The 14,844-nt window shown below is 47.1% G+C and overlaps 1 protein-coding gene across 9 annotated transcripts in view; it reads left to right on the plus strand.

Annotated features, from left to right (window-relative positions):
* The window catches only part of LOC129713677 (protein mono-ADP-ribosyltransferase PARP6), a 57,726-nt gene that overhangs the window by 11,835 nt on the left and 31,047 nt on the right, over positions 1-14,844 (plus strand). For 7 of the 9 annotated variants that reach the window (XR_008726267.1, XR_008726268.1, XR_008726269.1 and 4 more), the window contains exon 1: positions 5,454-5,567. Coding sequence is in view for 6 of the 9 variants with exons in the window: in XM_055662926.1 (XP_055518901.1) it covers positions 5,469-5,567 (99 nt within the window). In the remaining 3 variants the exon portion in view is untranslated. Of the gene's footprint in view, positions 1-1,431; positions 1,582-3,597; positions 3,715-5,453; positions 5,568-14,844 lie in introns of those variants that run through there. The other 2 variants (XM_055662927.1, XM_055662930.1) reach the window with 1 other exon arrangement.

Raw genomic sequence — 14,844 nt, forward strand, 5'->3', positions numbered from 1 at the left:
TACAGATAGCTCCCGTAGTTAGGACCGAGCCCCTGCCTCTGGCGCTGTAAGGCAGCAACTCTACCACTGCGCCACCGTGCCCTAATATGAGAAAGAAAGAAAGTGCACAAGAGCCCATCAGTAATATGAGTGTGAGTGAGGGAGAAGGAGCAGGCAAGAGCTTATTAGTGGTGGGTGTTTTGTTAGAGTTTGTTGTGAAATACTATTGTTCATAAGTTCTAGGAACAGAATTAGGCCATTCGGCCCACCAAGTCTACTCTGCCATTCAATCATGGCGGATCTATCTTTCCCTCTCAACCCCATTCTTCTGCCTTCTCCCCATAGCCCCGACACCCGTACTAATCAAGAATCTGTCAATTTCAACTCTAGAAAATACCTAATGACGGTCACCACAGCCTTCAGTGGCAATTAATTCCACAGATTCACCACCCTCTGACAGAAGAAATTCCTCCTTATCTCCTTTCTAAATGTACGTTCTCTTATTCTGAGGCTATGGTCTCTGGTCCTAGACTCAACCACTAGTGGAAACATCCTGTTAACATTCAGGTCGTCACTGTTCGGTACTCTTCAATGAGGTACCCCCTCATCCTTCTAAACTCCAGCAAGTTCAGGCCCAGTGCTGTCAAACGCTCATCATATGTTAACCCAATCATTCCTGGGACCATTCTCTTAAACCTTCTATGGACCATCTCCAGCGCCAGCACATGCGTCCTCAGATACGGGGCCCAAAACTGCTCACAATACTCGAAATGCAGTTTGACTCTGGAATTCTCTGCCACAGAAGGTTGTTGAGGCCAGTTCATTGGCTATATTTAAGAGTGAGTTAGATGTGACCCTTGTGGCTAAAGAGATCAGGGGGTATGAAGAGAAGGCAGGTACAGGATACTGAGTTGGATGATCAGCCATGTTCATATTGAATGGCGGTGCAGGCTCGAAGGGCCGAATGGGCCTACTCCTGCACCTATTTTCTATGTTTCGATGTTTCTATGACCAGTGCCTTATAAAACCTCAGCATTACATCCCTGTTTTTGTATTCTAGTCATCTCGAAAGAATTGCGGGCATTACCTTTGTTTTGTATTGTGTTGTAAATAGAGTCATAGAGTCTTACAGTGTGGAAACAGGCCCAACTTGCCCACACCGGCCAACATGCCCCATCTACACTGGGTTAAGGAGTTACATCTGGATACAATTCCCACAGATGTGGTAATATGCGGTACCAACAATTATTCAAATAATTTAGTAAATTTAATTTTGTTAAATAAAATGTAGGCAGTAGATTCACACTTTTAACGTACTTTAAGAAACTGAAGCTTCAAAACATTTAATTATTATTTTTAACAGATTCTGAATATTTTTCGAGAGCAGTTCTGTGTCTACTTCAGAAGATGCAGCCATTATTTACCGAGATCTGTTTTTTTTTGTACTGACAGGAATTTGAGAAAAGTTTGGTCATTGTAACGGAGGCAACAGGGTGCTGGCGATCGTTTGGAAGGTCTCTCCTTCTCCCGTCGTAACCCATCTCCAGCATGGAGGGCTGGCATCTAGTCCTAGTACAGGCACGACTCTGAATTGCACAAATGGTGAGCAAATCGCACAGATTCTTTTGCAAGACCCCACACACTGTCCCTGCAGGCATCTGCCCGCACTCCAACCATCCTGAAGACGGCTGGCTTCCTTATACTGCAGTCTGACCATTCCAGGATTCAGACCAGCGGCCCCTGTTACATAGAAACATAGACATAGAAAAAAATAGGTGCAGGAATAGGCCATTCGGCCCTTCGAGTCTGCGCCGCCATTCGATATGATCATGGCTGATCATCCAACTCGGTATCCCATTCCTGCCTTCTCTCCATACCCCCTGATTCCTTTAGCCACAAGGGCCACATCTAACTCCCTCTTAAATATAGCCAATGAACTGTGGCCTCAACTACCTATAGTGGCAGAGAATTCCACAGATTCACCACTCTGTGTGTAAAAAATGATTTTCTCATCTTGGTCCTAAAAGACTTCCCTCTTATCCTTAAACTGTGTGACCCCTAGTTCTGGACTTCCCCAACATCGGGAATAATCTTCCTGCATCTAGCCTGTCCATCCCCTTAAGAATTTTGTAAGTTTCTATAAGATCCCCACTCAATCTTCTAAATTCTAGTGAGTACAAGCCGAATCTATCCAGTCTTTCTTCATATGAAAGTCCTGCCATCCCAGGAATCAGTCTGGTGAACCTTCTCTGTACTCCCTCTATGGCAAGAATGTCTTTCCTCAGATTAGGATTGTTGTGTTCTGTACAACACATTTACCATCAATGTGCTAGAAAGAACTGGAGATGCTGGTTTAAATTGAAGGTTGAAGGTAGACACAACATGCTGGAGTAACTCTGTGGGTGAGGCAGCATCTCTGGAGAGAAGGAATGGGCGACGTTTAAGGTAGAGACCTTCTGTTCTTTTCTTCGCTGGCCTTTGTCCAACCATCTGTCTATCGAAGCCCCCCTGGCCTGCGTTCAGCTATTACTGGCTGCACTTTCTCTTCCGGCTTTCTTCCCCACCCCTCCCCTACAATCAGTCTAAAAGAGGGCCCCGAACTGAAACGTTACCTATCCATGTTCTCCAGAAACCCGCTGAGTTACTCAATAGTTTAATGGTTCAATGGTGCAAATATTTATGTGTCAAATATACAACTGCAGAGTGAAATTCTTTTTGTCCGCATTAAGAGTCAAGAGAGTTTAATGTCACGTGTCCCATATAGGGCAATGAAATTCTTGCTTTTGCTTCATCGCAACAGTATATAGTAGACATGAATACAGAACAGATCAGTGTGTCCATATACCATTGTATAAATATATACACACATGACAGATAAAGTGCAAATAAACAGATATTGGTATATTATTGTTCAGAGTTTTGTTTCAGTTAATAGCCTGATGGCTTTGGGGAAGCAGCTATTCCTGAACCTGGATGTTGCAGATTTCAGGCTCCTGTACCGTCTACCTGAAGGTAGCAGGAAGATGAGTGAGTGGCCAGGATGGTGTGGGTCCTTGATGATGCTGTCAGCCTTTTTGAGGCAGCGACTGGGATAGATCCCCTCGATGGTAGGGAGGTCAGAGCAGATGATGGACTGGGCAGTGTTTACTACTTTTTGTAGTCTTTTCCGCTCCAGGGCGCTCAAGTTGCCGAACCAAGCCACGATGCAACCGGTCAGCATGCTCTCTATTGTGCACCTGTAGAAGACAATCGAATAAACTTATTTATTGATTGATTCATCCATTCATTTATTCATTCATAACCTCAGAATAAAAGGACTACCTTTAGAAAGGGGATGAGGAGGACTTTCTTTAGTCAGAGGGTGGTGAATCTGTGGAATTCATTGTCACAGAAGGCTGTGGAGGCCAAGTCAGTGGATATGTTTAAGGCAGAGATTGATAGATTGTTGATTTGTAAGTGTGTCAGGGGTTATGGGGAGAAGGCAGGAGAATGGGGTTGAGAGGGGAAGATAGATCAGCCATGACTGAATGGTGGTGTAAACTTGGGCTAATTCAAATGGCTTAATTCTGCTCCTGGGAACTAATGAACTAATCAACTCCTTTGCTGGTTTCACTTCAGGCTGGGAACAGTTCAGAGCGAGGAGCAGCATGTCTCACGAGGCTTTCCCCAATTGTCTGGCGCTTCCCACACTCCAGCCTAAAAGGATGGTCAGGAGGCAAGCAAAGCTGCCAACAGGTAGGACCCTGTTACCAACCTCCCTCCCTCCGACCTGCTCGATGTTGCATGCAAACTGTAATGCTTGATGGTGCTTGTTCACCGACACCACTGCTGCCTCACCCCTCCAGCAGCCCTGCTCTGATCCAAACCTCGACTTCTCGCTGTACAGAATTCATACGTTTCAGTCCATCAAGCCCTTCGCTGCTCCAGTTACTTCGACGAAAGGGATGCTGTTTATTTTTTAAATTTTTAATTTTTTTAAATTTTTAATCAAAATATTTATTCAATTATTTTAAAATAATATTGACACCACAATAAAACAAGCGGGAACCCACCACCATCATACAATACAAACATATATCCATAATCAACTATTATACAACTAGGTAACAATCCTTATTGAGGATACATTCAACACCCTGCGGTGTCCAGTGGTCCCTGGAACTCCGTCAGGGTGCCTGTGGACAGGGGGGGCGTGTTCCCTTTCTAACCGCACCCGGGCAAGGACATATCCCCGGAAAAGGGGCAGGCAGCCGGCAAGGGATGCTGGTTGGTAGGTTCATTTGTACAAGACAATGGGCTGCACGGTGGCGCAGCGGCAGAGTTGTCGCTTAACAGCGCCTAACAGCGCCAGAGACCCGGTTTCGATCCTTACTACGGGTGCTGTCTGCATGGAGTTTGCACGTTCTCCCCGTGACCACGTGCGTTTTCTCCAGATGCTCTTGTTTCCTCCCACATTCCCAAGACATGCGGGTTCGTAGCTTGTTGAAGAAGGAACTGCAGATGCTGGTTTAAACCGAAGATAGACACAAAAAGCTGGAGTAACTCAGCGGGACTGGCAGCATCTCTGGAGAGAAGGAATGGGTGACGTTTCGGGTCGAGACCCTTCTGGTTAGAGATGCGGGAAACAAGGGATATAGAGAGTGGTGCGGAGAAATAAAGAACAATGAATGAAAGATATGCAAAAAAGTAACGATGATAAAGAAAGCAGGCCATTGTTAGCAGTATGTATGTTCCACTCAGCCCGCCTGAACCAACCTGATCTCCCGGTTGCCAAACACTTTAAATCTCCTTCCCATTCCCACACTGACCTTTCTGTCCTCGGTCTCCTCCATTGTCAAATTGGAGGAACAGCATCTCATATTTCGCTTGGGCAGCTTACAGGTGGTATGAATTATAATTCCTCTCACTTCAAGTAACCCCGGCGGGACTGTTTGTACCATCGCCCAGTGGGGTATCGCCTCAGCGCAGAGGGAGAAGAGGAGGGAAGAGACTGCAGCCCTAAGATTTTTGCCTCCACCACAGTGAGGAGGTGCTTGGAGGACTCACTGTGGTGGATGTTAATTTGTGTTTATTGTTGTTTATTGTATGTATGGCTGCAGGCACGAAATTTTGTTCAGACCATATGGTCTGAATGACAATAAAGGTAATTCTATTCTATTCTATTCATTCCATCTCTCTCTATCCCTCCCCCACCTAAGTCACACCAGCTTCTCATTTTTACCCTACAAACAGCTAACAATGGCCTGTTTCTTTAATCATCGTCACTCCTATTGCATATCTTTCATTCATATTTCATTATCGCTCTACATCATCATCTATATCTCTCGTTTCCCTTATCCCTAACCAGCCTGAAGATGGGTCTCGACCCGAAACGTCACCCATTCCTTCTCTCCAGAGATGGTGCCTGGCCCGCTGAGTTACTCCAGCTTTTTTGTGTCTATCTTTACAGGTGTATGTTACCTGTGTTCGTGTGGCATAAGGCGTTCTTAATGTCATTTACTTTCCTTCAGGACATCAAAGGTCAGTACTGGACTGATGAGGATTCTGATGGGGATAATGACTCCGATGAGTTTCTGTATGGTGTGCAGGTAAGGAACTCTTTGATATTGGTCACAGGGATATTGAGTCCGACAGTGTGGAAACAGGCCCTTCAGCCCAACTTGCCAACACCGACCATCAAGCCCCAGCTACACTAGTCCCACCTGCCTGTGTCTGGCCCATATCCATCTAACCCTATCCCATCCATGTACTAGTCTAAATGTTGCTTAAACGTTGTGATACCTGCCTCTACTACCTCCTCCAGCAGCTTGTTCCATTCACCCAGCTCGCTTTATGTCCCCACAGGTTCCCATTAAGTATTTCCCTCTCACCTTAAATCTATGTCCTGTGGTTCTCGCTTTCCCCTTCTCTAGGCAAAGGACTGTGCATCTACTCAAACTATTCCTCTCATGATTTTGTACACCTCTATAAGATTACCCCTTCTTCTTCTCCTTGCGTATGGTGTGCACAGTCTAAAGTTGTCGGACAACTTGTTCTATTTGATCTTATTTGATTGTGCACGCCGGGTTGATTGCATTCGTCGAAACAGGGCGGACCACGTGAAGGTTGCAATCTCCCCCACCCCTACCCCTCATCTTTCTGCGCTCCAAGGAATAAAGTCCTTGTCTGCTCATCCTCTCCCTATAGCTCAGGCCTCGAGTCCTTCCGTTGAACGTGGGAAGTAACTGGAGCACTGAAGAGAGCCCGGGCTTCATGGACTGAAACGTATGAATTCAAGTCAAGTCAAGTCAAGTCAAGTCAAGTCAAGTTTATTTGTCACATACACATACGAGATGTGCAGTGAAATGAAAGTGGCAATGCTCGCGGACTTTTGTGCAAAAGACAAACAACAAAACAACCAAACAAATTATAAACCCAATCATAACACACATATTCTTTTACATAATAAATAATGGAAGGAAAATCGTTCAGTAGAGTTAGTCCCTGGTGAGATAGGCGTTTACAATCCAAATTGCCTCTGGGAAGAAACTCCTTCTCAACCTCTCCGTTCTCACCGCATGGCAACGGAGGCGTTTGCCTGACTGTAGCAGCTGGAACAGTCCGTTGCAGGGGTGGAAGGGGTCTCCCATGATTTTATTTGCTCTGGAGTTGCAGCTCCTGTTGTATAGTTCCTGCAGGGGGGCGAGTGAAGTTCCCATAGTGCGTTCGGCCGAATGCACTACTCTCTGCAGAGCCTTCTTGTCCTTGGCAGAGAAATTCCCAAACCAGATGGTAATGCTCCCGGACAAGATGCTTTCCACCGCCGCTGCGTAGAAGCACTGGAGGATTCTGGAGGATTCTGTACAGCAAGTGGCTGAGGTTCGGATCAGAGCAGGGCTGCTGGAGGTGTGAGGCAGCAGTGGTGCGGTGCAATGTCGGTGAACAAGCTCCATCATGTTTGCATGCAGCAACGAGCAGATCAGAGAGAGTGTGGTTGGTTACAGGGTCCTACATGTTGGAGGGGATGAGCTGTATTGTCCATGATGCTCCGCAGAGATTGAGGAGCTTGAGGTGCATCCTCCCCCTCCAAGATCCCCCCCCTGCCCTCCCAGGACGGAGCCAGCCCTCCTGATGAGCTTGTTGATCCTGTTGGTGTCCACGGCCTCTGCCCTGCTGCCCCGGCACACGGCAGCGCACGTTGATATCACGGATGATTGGCAGTAGACCACCTAGCAATCCACACGTCTCCAGAACCTGGAAGAACCACCCCGAAGAATCCCACGCGGTCACGGGCAGAATGTGCAGACGGGTCAGGATCCGATCTGAGTCACTGGAGATATCAGATAGGGAGACACATTGTACCGCTTACAGGAATCGAAAGGAAAGAACTTAACTCCAGACGCTGGTTTAAACCGAAGGTGGACACAAAAACCTGAACCACAAAAGCTCAGCAGGTCGTACAGCATCTCTGGAGAAAAGGAATAGGTGACGTTTCGGGTCGAGGGACCGCTGTGATACTCAGCCGTAGAGTGTTGGCGCCACGCTTTCTCCGTAAATATAATACGCTGTAAACAATGTAATAAACAAGAAAAAAATGATCAGTTTAGTTTAGTTTTGAGACACAGCGCGGAAACAGGCCCTTTGGCCCACCGAGTCTGCACCGACCAGCGATCCCCGCACACTAACACTATCCTACACACACTGGGGCCAATTACTTATTTTTTTACATTTTACACCAAGCCAATTAATCTACCTACATGCACATCTTTGGAGCGAAGATCTCGGAGAAAACCCACACAGATCACGGGGAGAACTCTGTACAGACAGCACCCGTAGTCGGGATCGAACCTGAGTCTCTGGCGCTGCATTCGCTGCAAGGCAGCAACTCTACCGCTGCGCCACCGTGGAGAACAATGGAGGAGTCGGCGTGCTTTTTGACTTTGTCAGTGCCGTAGGTGGCTGCTGTTTGTAGACATTGGATACGCAAGCAAAGAGTCTCACTGTGCCTAGTCACATGTGACAATAAAGTATTCCGTTCCATTCTTCAGACTGTAGAGGGATCTCGAACCCAAAACGCAACCTATTCCTTTTCTCCAGAGATTCTGTCTGACCCGCTGAGTTACACGAGCTTTTTGTGTTTAAGAAAGAACTGCAGATGCTGGAAAAATCGAAGGTAGACAAAAATGCTGGAGGAACTCAGCGGAACTCAGCATCTATGGAGCGAAGCAAATAGGCAACGTTTCGGGACGAAACCCTTACGGGTTTCGGCCCGAAACGTTGCCTATTTCCTTCAGGGTATCGGCCCGAAACGTTGCCTATTTCCTTCAGGGTTTCGGGACGAAACGTTGCCTTTTTCCTTCGCTCCATAGATGCTGCCGCACCCGCTGAGTTCCTCCAGCATTTTTGTCTATTTTCAATTTTCGAGCATCTGCAGTTCCTTCTTGAACATGTAACCTGGGGTCATTGGGTGTTTCGGGTCTTTCAACATCAGACACCCTCACCCAGGCGACCCAGCCGTGGTTCATCAAAAATGCTGGAGAAGCTCAGCGGGTCAGGCAGCATCTATGGAGCGGAGGAATAGGTGATGTTTCGGGTCGAGACCCTTCTTCAGACTGATGTGGGAGTGGGGGCGGGGGGAAGAAGAAAGGAAGAGGCGGAGACAGCAGGCTGTGGGAGAGCTGGGAAGGGGAGGAGAAGGGGGAGAATGCAAGGCATTTTTGTCCACCGCAGCATAGGAACAAGTCGTTCAGTCTACAACGTGAGTGCCAAATGTGATGCCAAGTTAAACAAATCTCTGCCTGGTCCATATCCCTCCATTCCCTTCATATCCACGTACCTATCTAAACAACAACAACTTTTCTTTTGAGAAGCAAGGAGAGGGAAGAATTACAGTTCATGTTTTTCTTCATTCCTTACTTCTAAGAAGTAACAACTTCTACTGAAGTGTGTGAATGGCCATTGGCTCGCTAGGAACTCATCCGCCCTTTGCCAGGTCTTGTGTTTGGTCCTGCTGGGGGTCCACAGCCCCCTCCTCACCTGGCAAACCAGGTGGGGGAGAGGGTTTAGTCGCCGACTATCTGACCATGGAGCGGGTAGCACGGGATTACATGGTACCCGTGGCGGGGGGGAACTCCCCCCCGACCTGTCTAAAAGCCTCTTAAATTGCTGCAACCTTATCTGCCTCCACCACCACCACCCCTGATGCGGTGTTTCATTTGGTACGTTCCTTTCTGTTCAGATATAGAAAATGCATGATACTATTTCATTTACCATGTTCATAAATAACAGAGGGTTTTTCCACAAATAAGTCCAGCGATAAACACAAATAAACTTGACAATCAAATAAGCGGAATGACTGCTTAGGCTCGGAGAACTGTGAGGAGATGTGCAAGTCACTTTTATTTCTCCCCAAGCTCTCGCGACCAATAAAAAATTCTTAAATACTTTCATGAGTCATCAGTGGATAACGTTAAAAACCTCTGGTGAATGGTTTAACATCCAGTCAGTGTGCTCTGTCTAGAGGCCACTGATGATTTCCTTTTTACGACAGAATGTTAAGTAAACCATGGAGCGTGATTTGTATTGAGCGGTGGAGATATCAGACGAGGGCAGGTGATCGTAAATTCACCGCTCGTCTCCTTGGCTTGGATTTCCACTCTGTAAAAAAAGTAAAATGGAGCAAATTCCATTTCCACATGGACTTCAACAAGAGGCGATGTTGTATAGAAACAAAGAACTGCAGATAAGGCATAAAGTGCTGGAGTAACTCAGCAGTTCAGGCAGCATCTCTGGAGAACATGGGTAGGTGACGTTTCACAGAGTGCTGGAGTAACTCAGCGGGTGCAGCAGCATCTGTGGAGAACATGGATAGGTGACGTTTCATAGAGTGCTGGAGTAACTCAGCGGGTGCAGCAGCATCTATGGAGCTAAGGAAATAGGCAACGTCTCGGGCCGAAACCCGTAAGGGTTTCGGCCCGAAACGTTGCCTATTTCCAGAAGGATTTCGGCCCGAAACGTTGCCTATTTCCTTAGCTCCATAGGTGTTGCTGCACCATAACTGAGTGGGTCAGGCAGCTTCTGTGGAGAACATGGATAGGTGACGTTTCACAGATTGCTGGAGTAACTCAGCGGGTCAGGCAGCATCTCTGGAGAACATGGGTAGGTGACGTTTCACAGAGTGCTGGAGTAACTCAGCGAGTCAGGCAGCATCTCTGGAGAACATGGGTAGGTGACGTTTCACAGAGTGCTGGAGTAACTCAGCGGGTCAGGCAGCATCTGTGGAGAACATGGATAGGTGACGTTTCACAGATTGCTGGAGTAACTCAGCAGGTCAGGCAGCATCTGTGGAGAACATGGGTAGGTGACATTTCACAGAGTGCTGGAGTAACTCAGCGAGTCAGGCAGCATCTCTGGAGAACATGGGTAGGTGACATTTCACAGAGTGCTGGAGTAACTCAGCGGGTCAGGCAGCATCTCTGGAGAACATGGATAGATGACATTTTGGGTCAAGACCCTTCTTCAGTCTGAAACATCACCTATCTATAGATGTGACTATCCTCAGTTTAAACCAGCATCTGCAGTTCCTTCCTACACATCTCATCCTTTATCTCTCTAAATCATCATCTATATCTCTCGTTTCCCTTATCCCTAACCAGTCTGAAGAAGGGTCTCAACCCGAAAGGTCACCCATTCCCTCTCTCCAGAGATGCTGCCCGTCCCGCTGAGTTACTCCAGCATTTTGTACCAATCTACTATGTGTACTATCTCTTAAAACCAAAACTAAAACTAAAAAGCCTGTGCCTGACAACATGTTTGTCAGCTTTAAATTCCATTAGCTCCCTGTCCACCAGACTTGAATGCCAGCTAAGATGATTTGCACTCTTTGCAATCATTTGCTCAGCCATGTGTGTTTACTTAAGCACTGTACCATCATATGCTTGAATCATTTATTCCAAAAGCCATTGTGGGTTTCACAATGCCTGTTTGATTCGTCATAGCTGGGACAAAGCAGAATTCATTCTGAATTCCACAGTCCGCCCTATCTCCTGCTGCCTGCTGTAGACATTAAATGCTTGAGTACCTTCGTGAGTAATAAGGGCGGCACGGTGGCGCAGCGGTAGAGTTGCCGGCGTACTGTACTTGCAGCGCCAGAGACCCGGGTTCTATCCCATCTACGGGTGCTGTCTGTACGGAGTTTGTACGTTCTCCCTGTAACCCGCTGGGTTTTCTCCGAGATCTTGGGTTGCCTCCCACACTCCAAAGACATACAGGTATGTAGGTACATTGGCTTGGTAAATGGAAAAGTGGTCCCTAACGTGCGTAGGATAGTGTTAATGTGCGGGGATCGCTGGTCAGTGCGGACCTGATGGGCCAAAGGGCCTGTTTCCTCACTGTGTCTCAAAAACGAAACTAAAACTCAGCGGGACAGGCAGCATCTCTGGATAGAAGGAATGGGTGACGTTTCGGGTCAAGACCCTTCTTCAGACTGAAGAAATGTGCAGGAAGGAACTGCATATGCTTGTTTACACCGAAGATAGACACAAAATGCCTGAGTAACTCAACGGGACATGCAGCATCTCTGGATAGAAGGAATGGATGAGTTTTCAGGTCTTCAGACTGAGGATGGTGAGTGGGTGGAATGTACTACCAGTGGCAGTGGTTGAGGCAGATATGATTGTGGGATTTAAGAGACTTATGGATATGCAAGGATATGAACTCTGTGCAGGCAGATAAGAATGGCCAGCATCATGTTTAGCACAGACATTGTGGGCCAAAGGGCCTGTTCTGGTGCTGTACTGTTCTACGTTCCATATCCTTAATGGTGTAAAGATTAATGGAGCATCGTTTGTTCAGCAAGGTTTCTTTAGAAGCTGAACTAAGGTACCTCTGAACATCTTTTAATCAAACTGGAACTTTCCTAATGAATCAATCGTGAGCCAATTGTTACTTTTGCAAACATTGGACACTTTCCAAAGCTGGGTGATTTGTTGTTCAGGTCAATGAATACAAGAGAACCTTTATCACAGCTCAGCACTTTCTCTTGTGTATTAATGGATGGAAATGAGCAATAGACTTACAGCTACTTCTGAGGTCAGGACAATGTAGTAATGACCACGGTGGCACAGCGGTAAAGTTATGCCCCTGTCCCACTTAGGAACCCTGAACGGAAACCTCTGGGGACTTTGCGCCCCACCCAAGGTTTCCGTGCGGTTCCCGGAGGTTGCAGGTGGTTGCCAGAGGTTGCAGATAGTGGAAGCAGGTAGGGAGACTGACAAAAACCTCCGGGAACCACACGGAAACCTTGGGTGGGGCGCAAAGTCTCCAGAGGTTTCCGTTCAGGTTTCCTAAGTGGGACAGGGGCATTACTGCCTTGCAGCGTTTGCAACGCCGGAGACCTGGGTTCGATCCCAACTACGGGTGCATATGTACATATAAACATTGTTGAGGCAAAGAACTGCAGATGCTTAGAAAGGAACAGCAAATGCCGGTTTAAACCAAAGATAGATACAAAAAGCTGGAGTAACTCCGCGGGTCAGACGGCATCTCTGGAGAGAAGGGGTAGGTGACGTATCGGGTCGAGAGTCAGGTATGAAGAAGGGTCTCAACCCGAAACGTTACCTATTCCTTTTCTCCAGAGATGCCGTCTGACCCGCTGAGTTACTCCAGCTGTTTGTGTCGGACTGCAGATGCTGGTTTATACCAAAAATTGTCGGGTGAAACCAAAGATGGTTTATACCAAGGGCAAAGAGATCATCGGAGAACGAGGAGCATCATCGGAGAGCCGAGGAGGAGATGTCAGAGAGTGAGGAAGCCCTCCGAGAATGAAGGGGGACCCCCAGCCGCGGGTGGGGTGGGGTGGGGAAAGAGGGGGGGTCAACTGCTTCCACGTTTGTCAACACGAAGTAGATAGGAATGTTGGAAGAACCTTTGTAACCTTGTCGACCCCCACGTTGTATTGGCTCTATAAGGCACGCACTGGTCAGGCCGCATTTGGAGTATCGTGAGTATTTTTGGGCACCATATCTGAGGGATGTGCTGGCTCTGGAGAGGGTCCAGAGGAGGTTTACAGTAATGATCCCAGGAATTAGTGGGTTAACCTGTGATGAGCGTTTGTCGGCACTGGGCCTGTACTCGCTGGAGTTTAGAAGAATGAGGGGGGACCTCATTGAAACATGCGGAATAGTGAAAGGCTTGGACAGAGTGGATGTGGAGAGGATGTTTCCACTAGTGGGAGAGTCTAGGACTAGAAGCCACAGCCTCAGAATTAAAGGACGTTCTTTTAGGAAGGAGATGAGGAGAAATGACTTTAGTCAGAGGGTGGTGAATCTGTGGAATTTATTTGCCACAGACGGCTGTGGAGGCCAAGTCAGTGGATCTTTTTAAGGCAGAGATAGATAGATTCTTGATTAGTACGGGTGTCAGAGATTATAGGGAAAAGGCAGGAGAATGTGGTTAGGAGGGAGGGATAGATCAGCCATGATTGAATGGCGGAGTAGACTTGATGGGCCGAATGGCCTAATTCTGCTCCTATCACTTATGATCTAATGAAAACGTGACGACTCTTGTGTACGGCCTAGATGATTTTAGTGGGTCGTATGCAAAATAACCTGAGGTCGATAAATGCAAAGAATTCTCTGCAACGTCAACATGTTTTCTCTGGGGAAATCCTGAGATGAATGGAAAGAAGTTTGGATGTTGACTCTTCCCAAAAATACACAGCATTCAAATGCTGATAAACTTCAGCCAAAAGCCCAAAACTGCTGATGCAGGAAACAAAAAATCCAAGGGATATTCGGCAAGTTAAGCAGTTTTTTTGTTGTTTTTTTTTTAATCAAAAGATTTATTCAATTAATAAAAAAATAATATTTACACTTCAATAAAAGAAGCCAGAACCCACAACCATATTACAATACAAACATATATCCATAATAACCTGTTATACAACTATGATACAATCCTTATTGAGGATACATTCAACACCCTGCGGAGCCCAGCGGTCCCGGAACTCCCTCAGGGTGCCCGTGAACAGGACGAAGTTAAGCAGTGTTGGAGGGGAGAGGGGCGGGGAGAGAGAGGGACGGGGAGAGAAGTGTTTAAGAAGGAACTGCAGATGCTGGAAAATCGATGGTAGACAAAAATGCTGCAGAGACTCAGCGGGTGCAGCAGCATCTATGGAACGAAGGAAATAGGCAACTATTTGTCAAGCGAAGGACATCTGGCGCTGTGCCTGTCCCACTTGCACGATTTTTTCCCGTGACTGCCAGCACCCGTCATAGTCGCAGCAGGTGGCCGAATATATTCAACATGTTGAAAATCCAGCGGCGACCAGAACAAGGTACGACTCTTTGGGCGACTACTCACGACCGTACGGGCTTCACCCCGCGACATGTCTACCGCTGTGTCACCGTGCCACCATGACGATGATCAAACTCAAACGGAGAATGGAAGAGATGTTGTCAACAGATGTGGTGAATGATTGCAGGGGGAGGCCAGTAGGGGGCAGCGGCTGGATGGGCCGAATGGCCTGCTTCTGTGCTGCAAACTCTGTGGAATTCTCGGAGAAATATAAAGTTCAAATTGTGCATTAGAAAAGTTTCTCAAGTTAAATAAACTTTTCCCTCTGCTGTTTAGTCTGCAGCAGACGTAGTTTGGATGCAACATAATTGTACTCGTTGTTCTGTTGGGGAATAATCTGCGACACATAATCTGTCTAGGTGCAAAAAACTAGAGACAACACAAACTCTGTAAAAACTGCAGACAAGACCTTGCACTTGAAGCTGCATTCTAAATATCACGTCCCATTGAAGCACAGGGTGGGAGAGTGAAGAGGGAGGGAGAGAGAAGGGAGAGACACGAAGAGAGAGAAGGGAGAGGGAGGGAGAGAGA

Source organism: Leucoraja erinacea, chromosome 36, assembly GCF_028641065.1.
Source record: "Leucoraja erinacea ecotype New England chromosome 36, Leri_hhj_1, whole genome shotgun sequence".
Lineage (NCBI taxonomy): Eukaryota > Metazoa > Chordata > Chondrichthyes > Rajiformes > Rajidae > Leucoraja > Leucoraja erinaceus.